Below are 17,034 nucleotides of genomic sequence, written 5' to 3'. Positions count from 1 at the left end.
AGAAACGAGCACATGATAAAAAAGAATAATAATTATAGCGCGTGCGTTGGCAAAGGAAACCCTGGATGCTCCTATCTGGTCTTCCCATATGTGTCTTCACAGACCTCACCGATATTATTGCGACGCTACTGCGTGTGACGTCATACTGTGACGTCACATGCAACAACGAGTCGGTGTGTCATGTGAAGCCGCATGTTTGCAAACAAAGACGTTTGATAGGGGCAAACGTAGCCGACGACTCTTTGACATCGCGATTCCGTTTCGCTCCTTGCGACTTTGGACCGCCACCTTTGCAACGCAACCGCACGAAAGACAGGCGTCACATTTGTTCAAATAGATACGTGACGTCATTGTGCGACGTCACAGATTTCGCGTGGCACCCGCGCTGGCGCCCCAATAGAACTTGCCGCGTAACCTTCGTACTCGCCCATCGATGTCACTTGGTCTCAGAATGATAAACCCTCTATTACTTGCTCGTATGACCCCAATATTCGCAGCTGCGTTAAGTCAAGCTCTCCAATGTTTATGGTGAGGTATAGTCGCGGAAACGAACGCGCGACCTCGCTCCTTCAACGGGGAGCAAGGTTGTGCAGCGAAACAATGCAGCTGTGCTGCGTTAAACGATGCCTTTGTGGCATTCCTCTGCGGCGTTGGAGCAAGATGAATAGACTAACTATAGATTATGCAGGGCGACCTGCCGGAACGCTGTCCTTGTATCCCTTCGTCAGTAACGGTCCATCATGCCTGGCTCCGTGGTAGTGTTGCGAGATATCTTATTTTAACCCGAGTTGTGACCAGTTCCGCGCCTAGTGTAATGAAATCGTTTACTTCAGCGCGTGTCAAGGTCTACAGTCGGAGGTGTCAAGGCCATAAAAAAAAAAAAGAAACTGAAGTGCTACGCTTCCACGAATAACCAATAGATGTTAACCTAAATAAATTTGCATTTGTAAGGTCACAAGTCGTGTTTAAAGAAAATATTTCGCAACACTGCTACGGATTCAGGCATGACGGCTCTATGCCACGAAGGCTAAAGCAAGAACATACTGAAACGATCAGGCAACCGAAGCGATGCCCCTACACAGAACGAAATAAAATTTAACACACAATAGCGTTCGACTGTTGTCACCGCCTATTTTGATAGAACAGACCTTATAACGATCGTTCGGTGTTTTCTAATGAAGTATCAGATTATCGGAGGCCGCATCAGGTGCCGAAACAAGTAAACAATGTGTATTCCTCGCAATTGTAAATAACCACGCCTGAGGCAACATGGCCCAGATACCATAAAAAAAAAATACCTTCAGGTTCGTGACGTCACAGTGAGGTACCGTCGTTCAAGTTTCAGCCCACGATTCAAGAAAGTAAAGCTCCGCCTTTATTTTACCTTTCTTTAGTTATTTAATTCAAATGAAGGAACTAAAAGAACACTTCACCAGACTAAAGCGGTTTAAAGTTCGTCATTACTGTCTCGTTAAGCGCAAAGCCTTTCTGTAATGTGTGAGGGTGCGCGCGTGCGAGTGTCTGGCTGTGCGTGTAAGTATGAGTGATTGCGCGTGTGCTTGTGTGGCACACAAGGCGCCTCCTAAAACATTTGCGGCAGGGAGGAGACCTGCTGCTGCTGCCGAACATATCCGGAGAAGACTCGGCCCCACTGAAATGGAATGTCTATCCATCAAGCCAGAACAGGAGGGAACGTCCACCTTACATGCGCGCTGGAGCTCAAAGGTCATGGGAACGTTGACTGTTCAGAGGAGGAGGTCAGCGAGCTACGACTGGTGTATTGGCGCCAAGAGAGAGAGAGAGAGAGAGAAGAAACGGTATACCGGGACGGGTTCGTCACAGACATAAGTAACTTCACAAGATAAGTAGCGACAGGCGGAATGCCACACTCGATTAATAAACCGTTAATTATAGCTAACTAATCCGCTGCCACGGCCGCGAGTGGCATTTGCTAACACCCAACACCAAGGCCGTGACCAGGGTGGGGGAGGGTTAGGGGCGTTCTGACAGCCCCAAAACGGCGATATACTACTCAGCACAGCTTATATATACGTATGCCATTACATGTGAATGTCGATATGTATATTGTGTGCTTATATAGCATACGTCAGCGATGTGCTTGAGTCACACGCGGGAAAGTGACTAAATATCGCTCAAAATGACCGTCGCTGTCCCTGCACAACCCCACCCGAAAATAATTGCCGCGTATACGGCCTTGAGCGGGCAGACATCAGCACTCGTTATGCCAGCGCCTCTTGAAGTTCGATCACCAATTATTTGAGCTAACCGATAATGACTGAGTATTCACAGAAACTTCTATATGCAATGCAACATTGTAGCCGAACGTTCCTGGCGCCATATCCGCGGCATTGTAGGTTAACTTACGGTCAAGGCACTGCCTGCTGGGGTAGCTCTTTCTCGTCTACTACGACCCACATTCTCTGCGACGTGCTTCCGGAGTGCTCGGCTACGGCACGCTGCTGGAAAGATGCGCAGCTTGTCACCTCGACATGACAGATGGGTATGGGCTTTACCGGAGATCAAACAGCGCGCTCGAGCATACGAGAAGAATTTCGACGAGAATTCGACAATAAGTTCATTTTAATTCACTCTTAAATAAACGTGATTAACAGTTAAACAAGATAATAAAAATCGTTGACCGGTGGAGCTGCGTCGCACCGGAGCCTGAAGGCATGTCTGGTCGGCGGCACTTCCAGCAGGCACCCGTCAATGGCATCAGGCCTGCGCGCTCGGGCATCAGCCGTACACCACTTCGTGGGCAGCGCGAAGCAGAGGCCAGGCGGTGCCCAGCTCGCCGGCGAAGTCGTCCATGGGAAGGTCCCAGACGGCCAGCCCCGCCGTCCTGCGGACAGCCGACTTCTTGGAGCGCAAGCTGCCGCGGTCCTCGACTCCCAACCACTGGTCTCCCAGACGGACCAGCGAGCAGCGAGAGAACGCGTGCGTCTCCCGCCGCCACGACGCGTTCTGGGAGAGCGCCCATGCAACGTCGTAGTAGCTGGCCAGGCCCGGCTGGTTGGTGCGGCCGAAGGGGCGGCCAGGACCCGCGGCGCTCATTCCGGGCCGCGAGCGCCTGACCCACGGCCTTCTGAGGGTGAACGTGACGGCCGACAGGGAGACGCTCAGCACCGTCTTGTCGAGGAAGTGCTCGGCGTCCATCGAGAGGTCGTCGAGCACCGAGGACAGGCCGGCCTGTCCCTGGTGCCGCGCCCTGAACGCCGCGCGCATGGGGGTCTGGCACGTGGTCACCGGGAACGTGCGCGGGTCCACCGTGCGGTGCGTGTCCACCACGACGAAGTCCAGGTGGCGGTACAGCGACCGGACGACGTAGCCATCCAGGCGCGCGGTCGTGGCCCAGGGCACCACCACGCTCAGGCGAAGCGAGTCCCTCTCGAACGCGTTGCGCATGGTGTTGACGAAGGTGTTGTAGACGGACCTGCTCTGACGGGGCGGGTACTTCCAGTAGAGCAGCAGGCCCGCGACGCCCACGCGGCGCGACCAGGCCGCGGCGTTGTGGACGAAGGCCGCCCTCGACTTGCGCTCGGCCATCAGCCACTCGAAGTCACCGCTGTCCGAGGACTCGCCGCCCACGCAAGCCCACGCTGCCGACGACGATCCGGCGAGGGAGACCAAGACCTGGAGCGCTTCGGCGTCGCGGGTCGGTCGCCTGAAGGACAGTCCGCTCACCGCGGGCAGCAGGGCGACGGAGACGAAGACGAGCGCGTCGCAGAGGGCGGCCGTCGCGTTGTCCACGTAGAAACGGTGCGGGGACCCCGAAGAGACGCTGTGGTTGACGAAGCAGAAGACAACGCCACCGCTAGTTTCCTTGGCGTCCGGCAGCCGCTGCATGACGACCTCGCCGACGGGGGACCCGAACACCAAGCTGCTGCCTCCGGCCGGAGAAGAGCCGGAGTCCGCGGAGCGCGTTGTTTGGTCGACGTCCTCCAGAGACGTCCAGAAGTGCTCGACCACGGCGTAAACGATGGCTCCGCAGGCGCTCGTCACCGTGAGAATGGCGACTAACAGGAGGACCACGAGGCAGAAGTTCTGATGGCGCAGCCGGTAGCGCAAGGTGGACTCCTCTTCCGCGGCCCACCGACCCGCGTTGCGCTGTGCGCGCGAGGTGACGGCATCCGTTGTGGAATCTTCCATGCTCCCTCGCAGGACGAAAGACCCGAGTCGTCGGTGGCAGGTGGGGTACGCGTAGACTGGTGCGCCAGTGCTGGGTCTCGGAAGAGCAGAGGCGATGTCTAGCCTCGTCTGGGGATTGAAAGGTGATCGCTAAAGAATCGAACCGAGCCTGAGCAACGGTCTGGGGCTTCCAACGCGGCGATTCTGTTCCGAGCACCACGCGCTGCACCGGCTGCTCGTGACTCGCGAGACGCGAGGCTGTCGGCGTCTTCGTCTGGTATAGTGATGATGATGATGACGACGACCGTTAGCGGCGAGATTCAATAAAGCAATACGACAAGTCATGTGCGCTTAATTTGGGGACGTTTACGATTTTAATAAAAGCGCTGGCGTAGAGGTAGAGCATCCGCCTCGCATGCAAGAGGACCGTGGTTCGAATCCCGGTGCCGCGCAATTTTCCACCGGATTAAAAAATTAAAAAATCCGCTTGTTGCTAAAATTCCATAAACAGGCCTGGAGTGCGGCCTGACCCCGGTGACAAGAACCGGTAATGCACTCCTTCACCAGAGCAGGATTGGCCACAATCTCCTATATGAATACAACAATCAAACCCCGGCCCTCAGTACCCAGCAGCTGCGAAGCTACTGACCACGGCGGCGGTCAGACCTGTGAGGCAGCAGAGGGTGCTAAGAATCTCTTGGTCCGGACAGGCCGCCATTGGAATCTGAACCTGGCAACGTTTAACGCTAGAGCGTTATCTAGTGAGGCGAGTCTAGCATTGCTATTAGAGGAATTAGCGGCCAGTAAATGGGATATAATAGGGCTCAGCGAGGTTTGGAGGACAAAATAAGCGTATACAGTGCTAAAAAGCGGGCACGTCCTGTGCTGTCGGGGCTTAGCGGAAAGACGAGAACTAGGAGTCGGATTCCTGATTAAGAAGGACATAGCTGGTAACATACATGATTTCTATAGCATTAAAGAGAGGGTGGCAGGTCTTGTCGTGAAACCTAATAAGTACAAATTGAAGGTCGTAGAGGCCTACGCCCCTACCTGCAGTCATGATGACCAGGAAGTCGAAAGCTTCTATGTAGACGTGGAATGGGTGATGGCTATAGTCAAAACAAAATACACTATACTGGTGGGCGACTTCAATGCCAGGGTAGGCAAGAAGCAGGCTGGAGACAAGTCAGTGGAGGAATATGGCATAGGTTCTAGGAATAGCGGGGGAGAGTTATTAGTAGAGTTCGCAGAACGGAACTGTATGCGGATAATGAATATCTTTTTCCGCAAGCGGGAGAGCCGAAAGTAGACGTGGAAGAGCCCGAATGGCGATACTAGAAATGAAATAGACTTCTTACTCTGCGCTAACCTTGGCATCATACAAGATGTGGACGTGCCCGGCAAGGTGCGCTGCAGTGACCATACGATGGTAAGAACTCGAATTAGAATAGACTTGAGGAGGGAACGGAAGAAACTAGTATATGAGAAGCCAATCAATGAGTTAGCGGTAAGAGGGAAAATATAGGAATTCCGAATCAAGCTGCAGAACAGGCATTTGGCTTTAACTCATGAAGAAAACCTTAGTGTTGAAGCAATCAACGACAACCTTATGGGCATCGTTAAGGAGTGCGCAATAGAAGTCGGTCGTAAGTTCGTTATACAGGATACCAGTAAGCTATAGCAGGAGACGAAAGATCTGATTAAGAAACGCCAATCTATGAAAGCCTCTAACCCTACAGCTAGAATAGAACTGGCAGAACTTTCCAAGTTAATCAAGAAGCGTAAGACAGCCGACATAAGGAAGTATAATATTTATACTTCGTTTCTCTCTCTCTCTCTATTTAGGTATTCTTCCCTTTTTACCTACTGCCGCCCGATTCATGGCCGATCCCCCGTAGTTGGTTGAGCCATATCCGTAGGCATCAAACCAAAGCAAACAGCGTCTCTAAGCTCTAAATCTTACTCGCTTCCTCTTGTTTCGTGTCCGAGAAGGGATTGGCCACATTTTAACCGATTGTAGTGCTTTGTTACTTCTACAGGCTGTTTTTTTTTTCCTTCCTTTTCTTTCTATGGACCATGAATGCCGGTCTCCGGGCCCGGCCTGGGCTCGCCCTGGTGGGCTAGCCGTCCAACTGAGTCGGTTCCACTGGAGTACTTCCTTCGAAACGGAGTGATTACCTTGCTAGTAGCGCTCGTTATCACAGATGTTAGATCCAGTCGGGTGAATGAATGGGACAGTTTCCAGGAAGAGATGCGTGCTATAACGGAACATTTCATCGACATCTTGGTGGTGAGACGTTTGGCAAGACTGGCGTTCTGTGTAAGTCGTTTAATGCTCACTGTGCCTCCTCGCCCCGCATGCGTGAAGAGCATTGGGTGTGAGGCACCCACCAATATCACACCTGAGGCCTTCTTGAAGATTCTTTCTCCCGCCGGTGTTGTTTTTGTCTAGAAATGCAATAAGGTCAGTGGGTGGTAACCGAGTTTCGACTGAGAGCGTTACTGTTTCGTTCGCCGGTTTAAAGGGGCACTAAATTGAAAAATGATTTCTTCTGCATCAGTAAATTACCGTTCTACAACACCAAAAACACCACTCTTACAACGATAAGACGTTTGGTAAGCCAGAAAACGCGCAAAAACGAAATACGGGTGGCGACGCCTAATTAAGTTCCCGCACCTGGGGGCTGTGACGTCTAGGATTTTGATGGCATCTTCTAGGGCCTACTAATTATATATAGCAGTACAGATTGACTACATTGTGTTCTAAAGGAACCAAATATTACACATGGTAAGTTTCGGGAACCTTTATTCAGCCAACGCGGCCCAAATGCCAAAACATACTTTGGAATTCCTGACGTCACGCTGACGTGCCAGCGCTGGGGTTTCGGCGCGAAATTCAAATACTGATACTTGGACCTTCGTTTTCTCATCTAATAATCAACACTATTTTTTTTAAATGAGTGCCTGCAGGGTTTTCAATCAATGCTCCATTAGTCTAAACTGATTTATTGTTTCGCTTTAGTGTCCCTTTAACGCACCCGTCTGAGATGAAGGCGTGGCCGTATTTATTCCGCGTGGAGACGTTGACACCTAGACGACTGCAGTGCCAAAACTGCTGGAGATATGGGCACAGTGCGAATGCCTGTAGATCTTCAGTGAGATGCTGCAACTGTGGCGGCTCTCACTGCGCAGCAGCCTGTGACGTAGCTGCACCAACGTGTTGCTTGTGCTAAGGAGCACATAGTGTTACCGATAGTAACTGTCCCGCGCGAGGCCGTGAGATTCAGGCGCTTGAGATTGCGGAAAAAACGCAATTGTTCCACACTAGCACTAGCAGAAATTAAATAGCGTGGTGTCGGTGACGCATACGCTGCATCCCGTCGGTCCTCATCTCTGGCAGCCACAGTTTTGGCGGTAGTGGCCTCAGCTATCGACAAGTCAATGCCAATAGTTATGGAGCGACTATTGAACACGTTTGCCGAAGGTATTACCGATATGCTAACTGGCAAATTCAACAGCAGTGGCACTCTGATGCTGCTGCGCCCACCTTTAACTGGTATTTCTGCTCAACGTTCAAGTGAAACAAACTTTGACATCCAGACAGAAATTGAGCATGATATCTCCCTGTGTACTCCGCTATCAGGGACTGCAGGACCACCCAGCCACTCATTTGGACATATGAGGCTTGGAAAAATCCGCAATATACGAAACAGTTCCCCACTGCCTCCCACTGATTCTCCCGAATCTAAGGCGGAAAAAGTTTTAAAGAACAGTGAACACCACGAGCAGGATGCGTTGCGTTTTGCGGCGGAAATATCCATACTACTGGATCACCATAGCATCCGTTATAAGAGTTCTTCAATGGCATTGCATCTCTGTGTCCTCTGGTTACGTTGACCTTCTTTACCTAGTTGATAATCTAATTCTGGATGTTATTTTCCTTCAAGAATCATGGCTCTCGTCACATCATCGATTTATTATTAATAATTTTCGAACAAGGACCAGCAACACTCAAATACATGTTGTGGGAGTGCTGGTTTAGGAAGGATGGCAGTTGCTCCGGAGAGCCCGTCGTCGAGGTGGGCCGCCGCTCTGCGCAACTCAGACCTCGGAATCCAAACGTGGGCAGTCCAGCAAGCCCGTGAGGCGGCGTTGAGGCAGGGCCTTGACGTTCCCCCGTGGGAGACCTGAGCCCGGGCCGCGCTAAACCTTGCCGGACGTACAAGAAAGTTGTATCCATCCATCCATGTCGTTTAGATCGCCCTGGTAGACGCGGAGGGCTGCTAGCAGTAGTTTCATCCAAAAACGTATCGTAAGGTAACTGTCTCTTTTGAACACGTGTGTTCAGACTGCGAACTTTCAGGATTAGATTTGTTACTGGCTGGTTGCGCTGCGTTTACATTGGTTAATGCCTACTTCCCGAACCGAGCAAAGTGCACTGGTCACCTGGACTCGCCGTCCCGAACTTGTTCAAATGCAGTGCTCCTGGCTGGAGATTTTAATTGTTGCCAGGCTTATTGGGGAATGAAAACGGATGTTTGTGCAAAGGGGTTGTGGAATTGGGTGAATGGTAACAATTTTCAATGTCACAATTCAGGTCGCATTAGTTTTCTAGGTGGCCCATTCTCGTCAGCATTAGACCTCCTTTTTTTTCTTCTGCTCTGATGTCTATTTCATCGTGGGACAACCATGACAATGAAAGAAGTATAGCGATCATTAACGCATGGCATTTGAAATTGTGCTTTCACGTCAGGCTACAACTGTACGAGGAAGACGGCTCATCAATTATAAAAGTTATAAGTCAGCCATAAATTCGGGGGTATCATCGCTGACCACTTCTGATGAACAGCAGAGGGCTGACTCGGTGGTTTCGCTTTTAAATTCTGCGATCTATCCCGCTTAGTTTAGGGTTATGTATGGAAGCTCGCCGTCAAACTCATCTTGGTGGAAGGAAGCACGTACACAGGCTTATAGGCGAAGCAAAGCAGCGCTTAAAAGTCCCCAACATAATCATTCACCGGAAAATTGTATTTACTATAAGTTCTATGTAGCTCTCTTTAAAAGAACTGTGGCATTGGCTAAACATGAACAAAAAGAACTGACTGCGTTCATGTTTGTGAAAAGTAGAAAGGAAATCGGCATTTTTTAGGTTTTGACGGAGCAAAAATTTTCTCCAACAGTCCGTGTGGTCGCAATCCCCTGTTCTATCCCCCAAAGAAACGGCGGATTTAATGGACGTTATCGCAAAAGGCCTTGAAGCATGCTTTCCTTCGCAGTACCCTAGACCTAGGAGGTTTATTGGGCATATGAGTCTGTAGAAGTAGCCTTGACTGAATTACCCGATGTCCCCTTAACTGCACATCAATCGGCTCCTGGACAAGACCGTGCGACTGGAGCTATGATGAAGCTGTTACTTAACTCTTTCCCTAATGAGCTTTCGAATATATTTAGCTGTTCACTTCAATGTACATGGATCCCAGGTTCTTGGAAAATAAAAAAAACTGTGATTGTGCTTAAAAATCAACCTTGGATATGTCTTGGACAACATTCAGTCAATTGCCCTTTCACCGAATCTAGTCACGACAATAAAAAAAAGCAATTCATGTCCAGCTCAATGGACTCACTTATTCCCAGAGTATTCTGTGCTCGAGACAAATAGGATGTAGGCCTCAATATTCCATGTGGTCAGCTTATGTTGATTTAGAAAGCCGTAATCGACTCGCAGGACTATGAGGAGATGTATCAGTTTGGTAACTTTAGATACTGCAAAACCATATGACAGTGTCCAGCATTCAATATTAATTTCTAGATTAGCGAGCTGTGCTGTTCCAGACTATATATTGGGCTGGATAGAAGATTACAAAGACAGAAAGCTGAGCTAGTTGGTAAGGATTCATAATTTAAAGCGGCGCTCATGTTGTCCACTTCGCTTGTGTCCGTGTCTGCACGGCTTATACCCTTTCTTTGCACTGTGAATAGAAGAGTTTGTTTCCGATAGACAATTCTTTTGTTTCAAGGATTTGGTTACATCGGGCACATACAAACAGACAAAGGCCTACCACAGGGATCTGTTCTTTCTCCGCTATTGCTTAATATTTTGTTATCTCCAGTCCCAGTTCAACAGGATGTGCAACTCTATCTCTATGCTGATATCGCATTTTTTTACTCATCACTGGATATCAATGTGTTACACCAAATTTTCCAATCTTGTTTGTCTGCACTCGAGTCTTGGCTGAACGGACTATCTTTTTCTTAACGTCAAGAAATCCTGTGCTCGTTGCTTGTGTTTCCATTGTCAAATCTCGTCTTCATTTCTCTTCATTATCGAAATGAGCCGATACAGCAACTTGCAGCTTTAAAGTACTAAGGGATAACATATGATGGCACGATAAACTGGCAGCAGCAAATCGAAACAAATTAATGCTAGCAAAGGAGAACGAGCAATGAGATTACTGCGCCGTTTCAATAATGAAAACATGGGTATGCGTTGGCCTATAGGCTGCTGATGATTGATAAACTTTACGTCTGCTCCATTCTCGAATTCCGCTGTGTTCTCTCTTCAGGATGTGCAGCATACAAGCTAAGACCTTTAATATTAATAGAAAATCAAGCGCTGCGGCTTTGTCTTGGGCTGCTAAGTTTTGTGACTAACCATGTGCTTAATCTGGATGCTGGAATTCTTCCGCTTGGGTCCAGAATTAAGCAACTTGAAGTCTTACCTTTTCTGAAGCTTTACGATGCATCCCTCTCTCGTTTGCCTTCCGCTTTCACCAATTCTGCCGATACAACTTTCAGAACACGTTGGCGGCGTTATCGACAACCACAAGTAGTTTTCGTTCAGACGCTGATATCAAAACTTCATGTTCGGCTAACGTGCCTAATTTCTCCAAAAACTAAATCGTTAAACGTGAGACTGATCTTTCATGATATTTTTCCAAAACACGCAAAAGTTGCTCCTGGGCACACATACTTGAAGGTCTCCTTCAAGATCATCTGAATCAATTTCCGTCTCACTTGTTTTTTTTTTTTTTTTTTTTTTCTGCGGATGCAACACACAATTTAGAGAAGGCCGGAGTAGGCATCTTTTCAAAACAGCTTCACTGGTCTTTCCCTCTTCGTCTCGCTGGCCCCAATATTTCTAGCAGAATTTCTGACAATTATTCTGGACATCAGAAGATTGGATCCACAGAAATCTAAAGCAATAATTGTTTACGATGCGGTTTCGGTTTGTACGCATTCAACTTCTAATAATCGGCCGCACCTGCTGAGTATATTTTCCGGCTCTTGCCCCGGAGAATTTGCCTGAAATCCGCTTTTTCTGGGTCCCCGGTCATATCTTTTTAAATGAATCAGCTGACTCGCTCGCATCGTCGTCACTAAATGGCCCGGTCTGAAATATTATTCCTGATTTCGTCTTTATAACACGAGCTAGACTTACACGCCTTTTATTTCTAAATTGTTATGAATCATCCCTAGTTTCCGCAGACGATTTTCGACATCTAAATTTCCGTTGGAACACAAGCAAATTCCTTTCACGACAGTGCAAGGTGACCTTATCACGCTTCCGTTGTAGAGTTCCCCGCCTAATTTTTTTTACCCTCATAGATCTGGTTTATCCATAACCAATATCTGCTCCTTGCAATGAGCCGGAAACAATGCGGCATTTGCTTATTTCCCGCCTCCGCAGAATGTCGCTCGTATTTCCAACTAGTAAGCTGGGATTAGCGCTTACTACACAAAACATTTTGATCTTTGGTGCCTGTCAATTAGGCACAAGACATGGCTCAACGATTACTGCTACACACAAGTTCATTGGAGCGTCAGGAAGGTTTCGCTGCTAGGGTGCCGACTGTGGGACATTTTGGTTTATCTTCCTTTTATCCTAAATTTATGTATAGGCCCTCTACAAAGTTCTATTAGCATTTAGTTGCCTCAGGGGTTGCTGTAAGTGGTTGCCTCCACCCGTTATGGTAGTGTTAGATGCTCTTTTCAATTAACCTAATGTGGCCGATCCCCCCCACCCGTGGGTACGAGCAATGTTTTGAGGCAACGGCAACCAGACGCCGCTTTATTTTGGCTATGAGCCATTGCAAGTACCAACTTAAGGCTTTCATCTAAATAAGTCCTGGGTGCGGCCATAAGCGGCAGACATTAGCACTCGCCATGCCAGCACCTCTTGGAATTCAGTAAGCAATTGTTTGAGACAGCTGCTTGCCCACAGGGCGAGTACACACAATCTTCTACATGCAGTGCAACATTGTACCAGAATCTTCTTGGCATCATGTCCGTGGTTTCGTAGATATAAAATCTGCGAAGTCAGGGTTGGTGTACTGCGTGCCGGGAAAGCTCCTCCTTTACTACGACCCACATTCTCTGCGACGTGCTTCCGAAGTGCTCGGCTACGGCACGCTGCTGGAAAGATGCGCAGCTTGTCACTTCGACATGACAAATGGGCATGGGCTATACCGGAGATAGAACAGCGCGCTTGAACATACGAGAAGAATTTCGACAAGAATTCGGTAATAATTTCATTTTAATTCGCTCTTGCGTAAAGGTGGGTAACATTTAAACAAAATAATAAAAATCGTTGACCGGTGGAGCTGCGTCGCACCGGAGCCTGAAGGCATGTCTGGTCGGCGGCACTTCCAGCAGGCACCCGTCAATGGCATCAGGCCTGCGCGCTCGGGCATCAGCCGTGCACCACTTCGTGGGCAGCGCGAAGCAGAGGCCAGGCGGTGCCCAGCTCGCCGGCGAAGTCGTCCATGGGAAGGTCCCAGACGGCCAGCCCCGCCGTCCTGCGGACAGCCGACTTCTTGGAGCGCAAGCTGCCGCGGTCCTCGACTCCCAACCACTGGTCTTCCAGACGCACCAGCGAGCAGCGAGAGAACGCGTGCCTCTCCCGCCGCCACGACGCGTTCTGGGAGAGCGCCCACGCAACGTCGTAGTAGCTGGCCAGGCCCGGCTGGTTGGTGCGGCCGAAGGGGCGGCCGGGACCCGCGGCGCTCATTCCGGGTCGCGCGCGCCTGACCCACGGCCTTCTGAGGGTGAACGTGACGGCCGACAGGGAGACGCTCAGCACCGTCTTGTCGAGGAAGTGCTCGGAGTCCATCGAGAGGTCGTCGAGCACCGAGGACAGGCCGGCCTGTCCCTGGTGCCGCGCCCTGAACGCCGCGCGCATGGGGGTCTGGCACGTGGTCACCGGGAACGTGCGCGGGTCCACCGTGCGGTGCGTGTCCACCACGACGAAGTCCAGGTGGCGGTACAGCGACCGGACGTCGTAGCCATCCAGGCGCGCGGTCGTGGCCCAGGGCACCACCACGCTCAGGCGAAGCGAGTCCCTCTCGAACGCGTTGCGCATGGTGTTGACGAAGGTGTTGTAGACGGACCTGCTCTGACGGGGCGGGTACTTCCAGTAGAGCAGCAGGCCCGCGACGCCCACGCGGCGCGACCAGGCCGCGGCGTTGTGGACGAAGGCCGCCCTCGACTTGCGCTCGGCCATCAGCCACTCGAAGTCGCCGCTGTCCGAGGACTCGCCGCCCACGCAAGCCCACGCTGCCGACGACGATCCGGCGAGGGAGACCAAGACCTGGAGCGCTTCGGCGTCGCGGGTCGGTCGCCTGAAAGCCAGTCCGCTCACCGCGGGCAGCAGGGCGACGGAGACGAAGACGAGCGCGTCGCAGAGGGCGGCCGTCGCGTTGTCCACGTAGAACCGGTGCGGAGACCCCGAAGAGACGCTGTAGTTAACGAAGCAGAAGACAACGCCGCCGCTCGTGTCCTTGGCGTCTGGCAGTCGCTGCATGACGACCTCGGCGGCGGGGGACCCGAACACCAAGCTGCTGCCTCCGGCCGGAGAAGAGCCGGAGTCCGCGGAGCGCGTTGTTTGGTCGACGTCCTCCAGAGACGTCCAGAAGTGCTCGACCACGGCGTAAACGATGGCCCCGCAGGCGCTCGTCACCGTGAGAATGGAGACGAACAGGAGGACCACGAGGCAGAAGTTCTGATGGCGCAGCCGGTAGCGCAAGGTGGACTCCTCTTCCGCGGCCCACCGACCCGCGTTGCGCTGTGCGCGCGAGGTGACGGCATCCGTTGTGGAATCTTCCATGGTCCTTCGCAGGACGAGGGACCCGAGTCGCCGGTGGCAGGTGGGGTACGCGTAGACTGGTGCGCCAGTGCTGGCTCTCGGCAGAGCGGAGGCGATGCCTAGCCTCGTCTGGGGATTGAGAGGTGATCGCTAAAGAATCGAATCGTGCCTGAGCAACGGTATGGGGCGTCCAACGCAGCGATTCTGTTCTGTGCACCACGCGCTGCACCGGCTGCTCGTGACTCGCGAGACGCGAGGCTGTCGTCGTCGTCTTCGTCTTGTATAGTGATGATAATGATGATAGTTAACGGCGAGGTTGAATAAAGCAATACCACAGGTCATGTGCGCGTATTTCGAGGACGTTTACGCTTTTGAATGCCACGTACCAAATCATGCGTATGGCTGAACGCGAATGCCTTATTACAGAAGTAAATGCGTCGCCCGTTTCTGTGCCCATGACATGTTCCTTGACATGCGCAATATTAAAACGGTGAGATACATAGAAAAAGAAGAGGCAACAACGACAACAAGTACGTTAACTTATTTTATCAAAATTCTTAACAATATTTTCATCACACGTCTAAATTACAGTTCTAGTCCCAAGCTCCCCTATTTAAATCTAGTTTGGCTTTACTTCTAAGCATACGAAAAACCGCCTGCTTCTTGGCCAATCCCCCATAGTGGGTATGCGCCACTGTCTGGGACACAAGGCAAGACAAGTATGGTCTGGCACTTTCGCCGAATTGTTCGTCTTGTGGGGAAGATGAGACAAGAGCTATTTTTTTCGTTGCGTGTCAATGATATTACAATTTGCGAAAGAGAAGCTTAGAAGCACCGTCACGCCTTCCTAGATTATAGTGCTCAAAATTTACTAATCCTTGCAGGCGGAGGTAATGTTGGGCACAGCGACGGTAAGGCTGGCACTGCCATTTGGTATTTTCTTGGCGGATCAGTGAGATTTGAACCCAAAAGTTTCATTTTCTTTCTGCCCCAGTGTAGTCTTGCTTTTATTTAATCTTTAATTTCCACAACACCAGTACGCACAATCTATGTCTTATTCTATTCTACTTGACCAAATATTGTTTAAATTGTTCTGCATTTCTTCATTCTTTTATTTCGAACTACACGGTTCTGGCCAATCCCACTGATATATGCGCCACTCTTTAGCCCAGCTTTAGCCAAGCCGTTCAACGAATCACAAATTACAAAAAAGAACAGCGTGCAAGACACAATTTCAATATATACTGAGTTCGGTCATCAGATGTCTGCCGACCGAACACCGTAGGTCTTATAATTTTATCTTGCATCGTGTTTTTCTACTTTTCTTTAGTTGAGCAGGTTTATCTAATGTTAGCTGGGACATCGTATACACAGTCTTGAATTTGCCACAGGCGGTGTGTCGCAAATTAATAGACTTGTTCTGTTGTGGTGCTACGAGTAGACTTGGGTTTTCATGCTCATTTCTTTATTCACTGTACTTCCGACACCAGCTGTTTTGGCCCAGTGCTTTCGACGGCAATATCTGCGTTGCGGCTGCCACATCCGCGCGCAGTACGGCCGTTCGTCATGAGAGAGCGCCAGCGACATCGACGCGATCGCCTAAATAGGAAAGAAGACGAGGTCAGGCGATGGCACGAGCTGTGCGAGAGCTTAGTTGGCTGGGAACATTCTGTGGCGAAGCGGAGACAATCGACCATTTCTTGTTGTCTTGCAGACGTTTTTCTATTATAAGAAAACGAATACTCGAAATCCCGCTTCGCTCTATTGGTCTAACTTTATCAGTGCCTGTGATCCTATCTTTCGGAGCCTCCATTATTGGGTTCAGCCACAGAAATGTTTGCTTGGCCATCCAAAATTACCTCATTGAAACCAATCGATTTCCATGTTAGATTGATCGTTCTCCCTCCCAACCATAGCTTTCCTTTATTTCTTATCTATTATTATTATTATTATTATTATTATTATTATTTTATACCCGGTTTTCATCTGGTTATTTCCTTTTTTCTCCAAACATAAAACGTTTACTTGTAAACTCACGCGCTCAAATTGTTAACTCCCTTGTTATCATTATTATTTTTATGCACCTAATTAAACCACTCGATTCTTGGCCAATCCCCCACTGTGGGTATGTGCCACAGCCACTCAGGACAACAACAACAACAACCGAAGAAATAAGTAGATCAGTTGGATTTGCGCTCCGGTGCTGGAACCCCGTATTGGGTTGAGCCACATACGTAGGCTCCAGGCCAAACCAAACTAAGCTGGAACAACGTCTAGTTGTCTCTTCCTCATGTGCTCTACACAGTTGGTGACCGCGGACGTGTGGGTCAACGCTCAACTTGTGCTATAGTAATAGCGCGCCACACAAAAGTGAAGTGGAATCATTTCGAACACAGACAACGAACGCCAGAAAGCCCCGCGACTACACTGTGAAATAATTTACACCCTTAAAAGTGAAAAAGGGTGTAAATGTGTCTATATCTCACACCCTTAGGATATCATAAAAAGCCAACAAACACTGACACCAAGGACAACATAGGGGAAATTACTTGTGCTTAACAAATGAAATAAAGAAACTATAAATTAATGGAAATTAAAGTGGATAAAAAAACAACTTGCCGCAGGTGGGAACCGAACCCACAACCTTCGCATTTCGCAACCCTAAGGATGTAAATTATATAACTGATACCCTAAGGGTGGGAGTTATACACACATTTACACCCTCTTTCACTGTTTAGGGTATAAATTATTTTACAGTGTAACCCGGTAGGCGCTGAGAGCACCGCTTCCACCGTTGCGGCTGT

General features: G+C 49.9%; 3 protein-coding genes and 1 long non-coding RNA gene across 4 annotated transcripts in view; 1 reads left to right on the top strand and 3 right to left on the bottom strand.

Moving 5' to 3' along the window:
* The window catches only part of LOC129383908 (uncharacterized), a 207,750-nt gene that overhangs the window by 17,899 nt on the left and 172,817 nt on the right, over window positions 1–17,034 (top strand). The gene's annotated exons all lie outside the window — the stretch shown is intronic.
* LOC126527749 (sodium-dependent proline transporter-like) overlaps window positions 1–17,034 on the bottom strand; it is a 95,085-nt gene that overhangs the window by 27,472 nt on the left and 50,579 nt on the right. The window lies entirely within an intron of this gene.
* Window positions 2,584–4,473, bottom strand: LOC126527752 (chitinase-3-like protein 1). Its single transcript, XM_050175623.3, has one exon. It carries the CDS (start codon window positions 4,168–4,170, stop codon window positions 2,758–2,760), a length of 1,413 nt encoding a protein of 470 aa, XP_050031580.2. The 5' UTR covers window positions 4,171–4,473; the 3' UTR covers window positions 2,584–2,757.
* LOC140213195 (chitinase-3-like protein 1) lies at window positions 12,665–14,585 on the bottom strand. The gene has a single exon (XM_072284347.1). It carries the CDS (start codon window positions 14,249–14,251, stop codon window positions 12,839–12,841), a length of 1,413 nt encoding a protein of 470 aa, XP_072140448.1. The 5' UTR covers window positions 14,252–14,585; the 3' UTR covers window positions 12,665–12,838.

This window comes from Dermacentor andersoni, chromosome 9 (assembly GCF_023375885.2).
Source record: "Dermacentor andersoni chromosome 9, qqDerAnde1_hic_scaffold, whole genome shotgun sequence".
Lineage (NCBI taxonomy): Eukaryota > Metazoa > Arthropoda > Arachnida > Ixodida > Ixodidae > Dermacentor > Dermacentor andersoni.
Note: the sequence above shows the minus strand (reverse complement) of the source record. Positions and strands in the feature narration are given on the sequence as shown.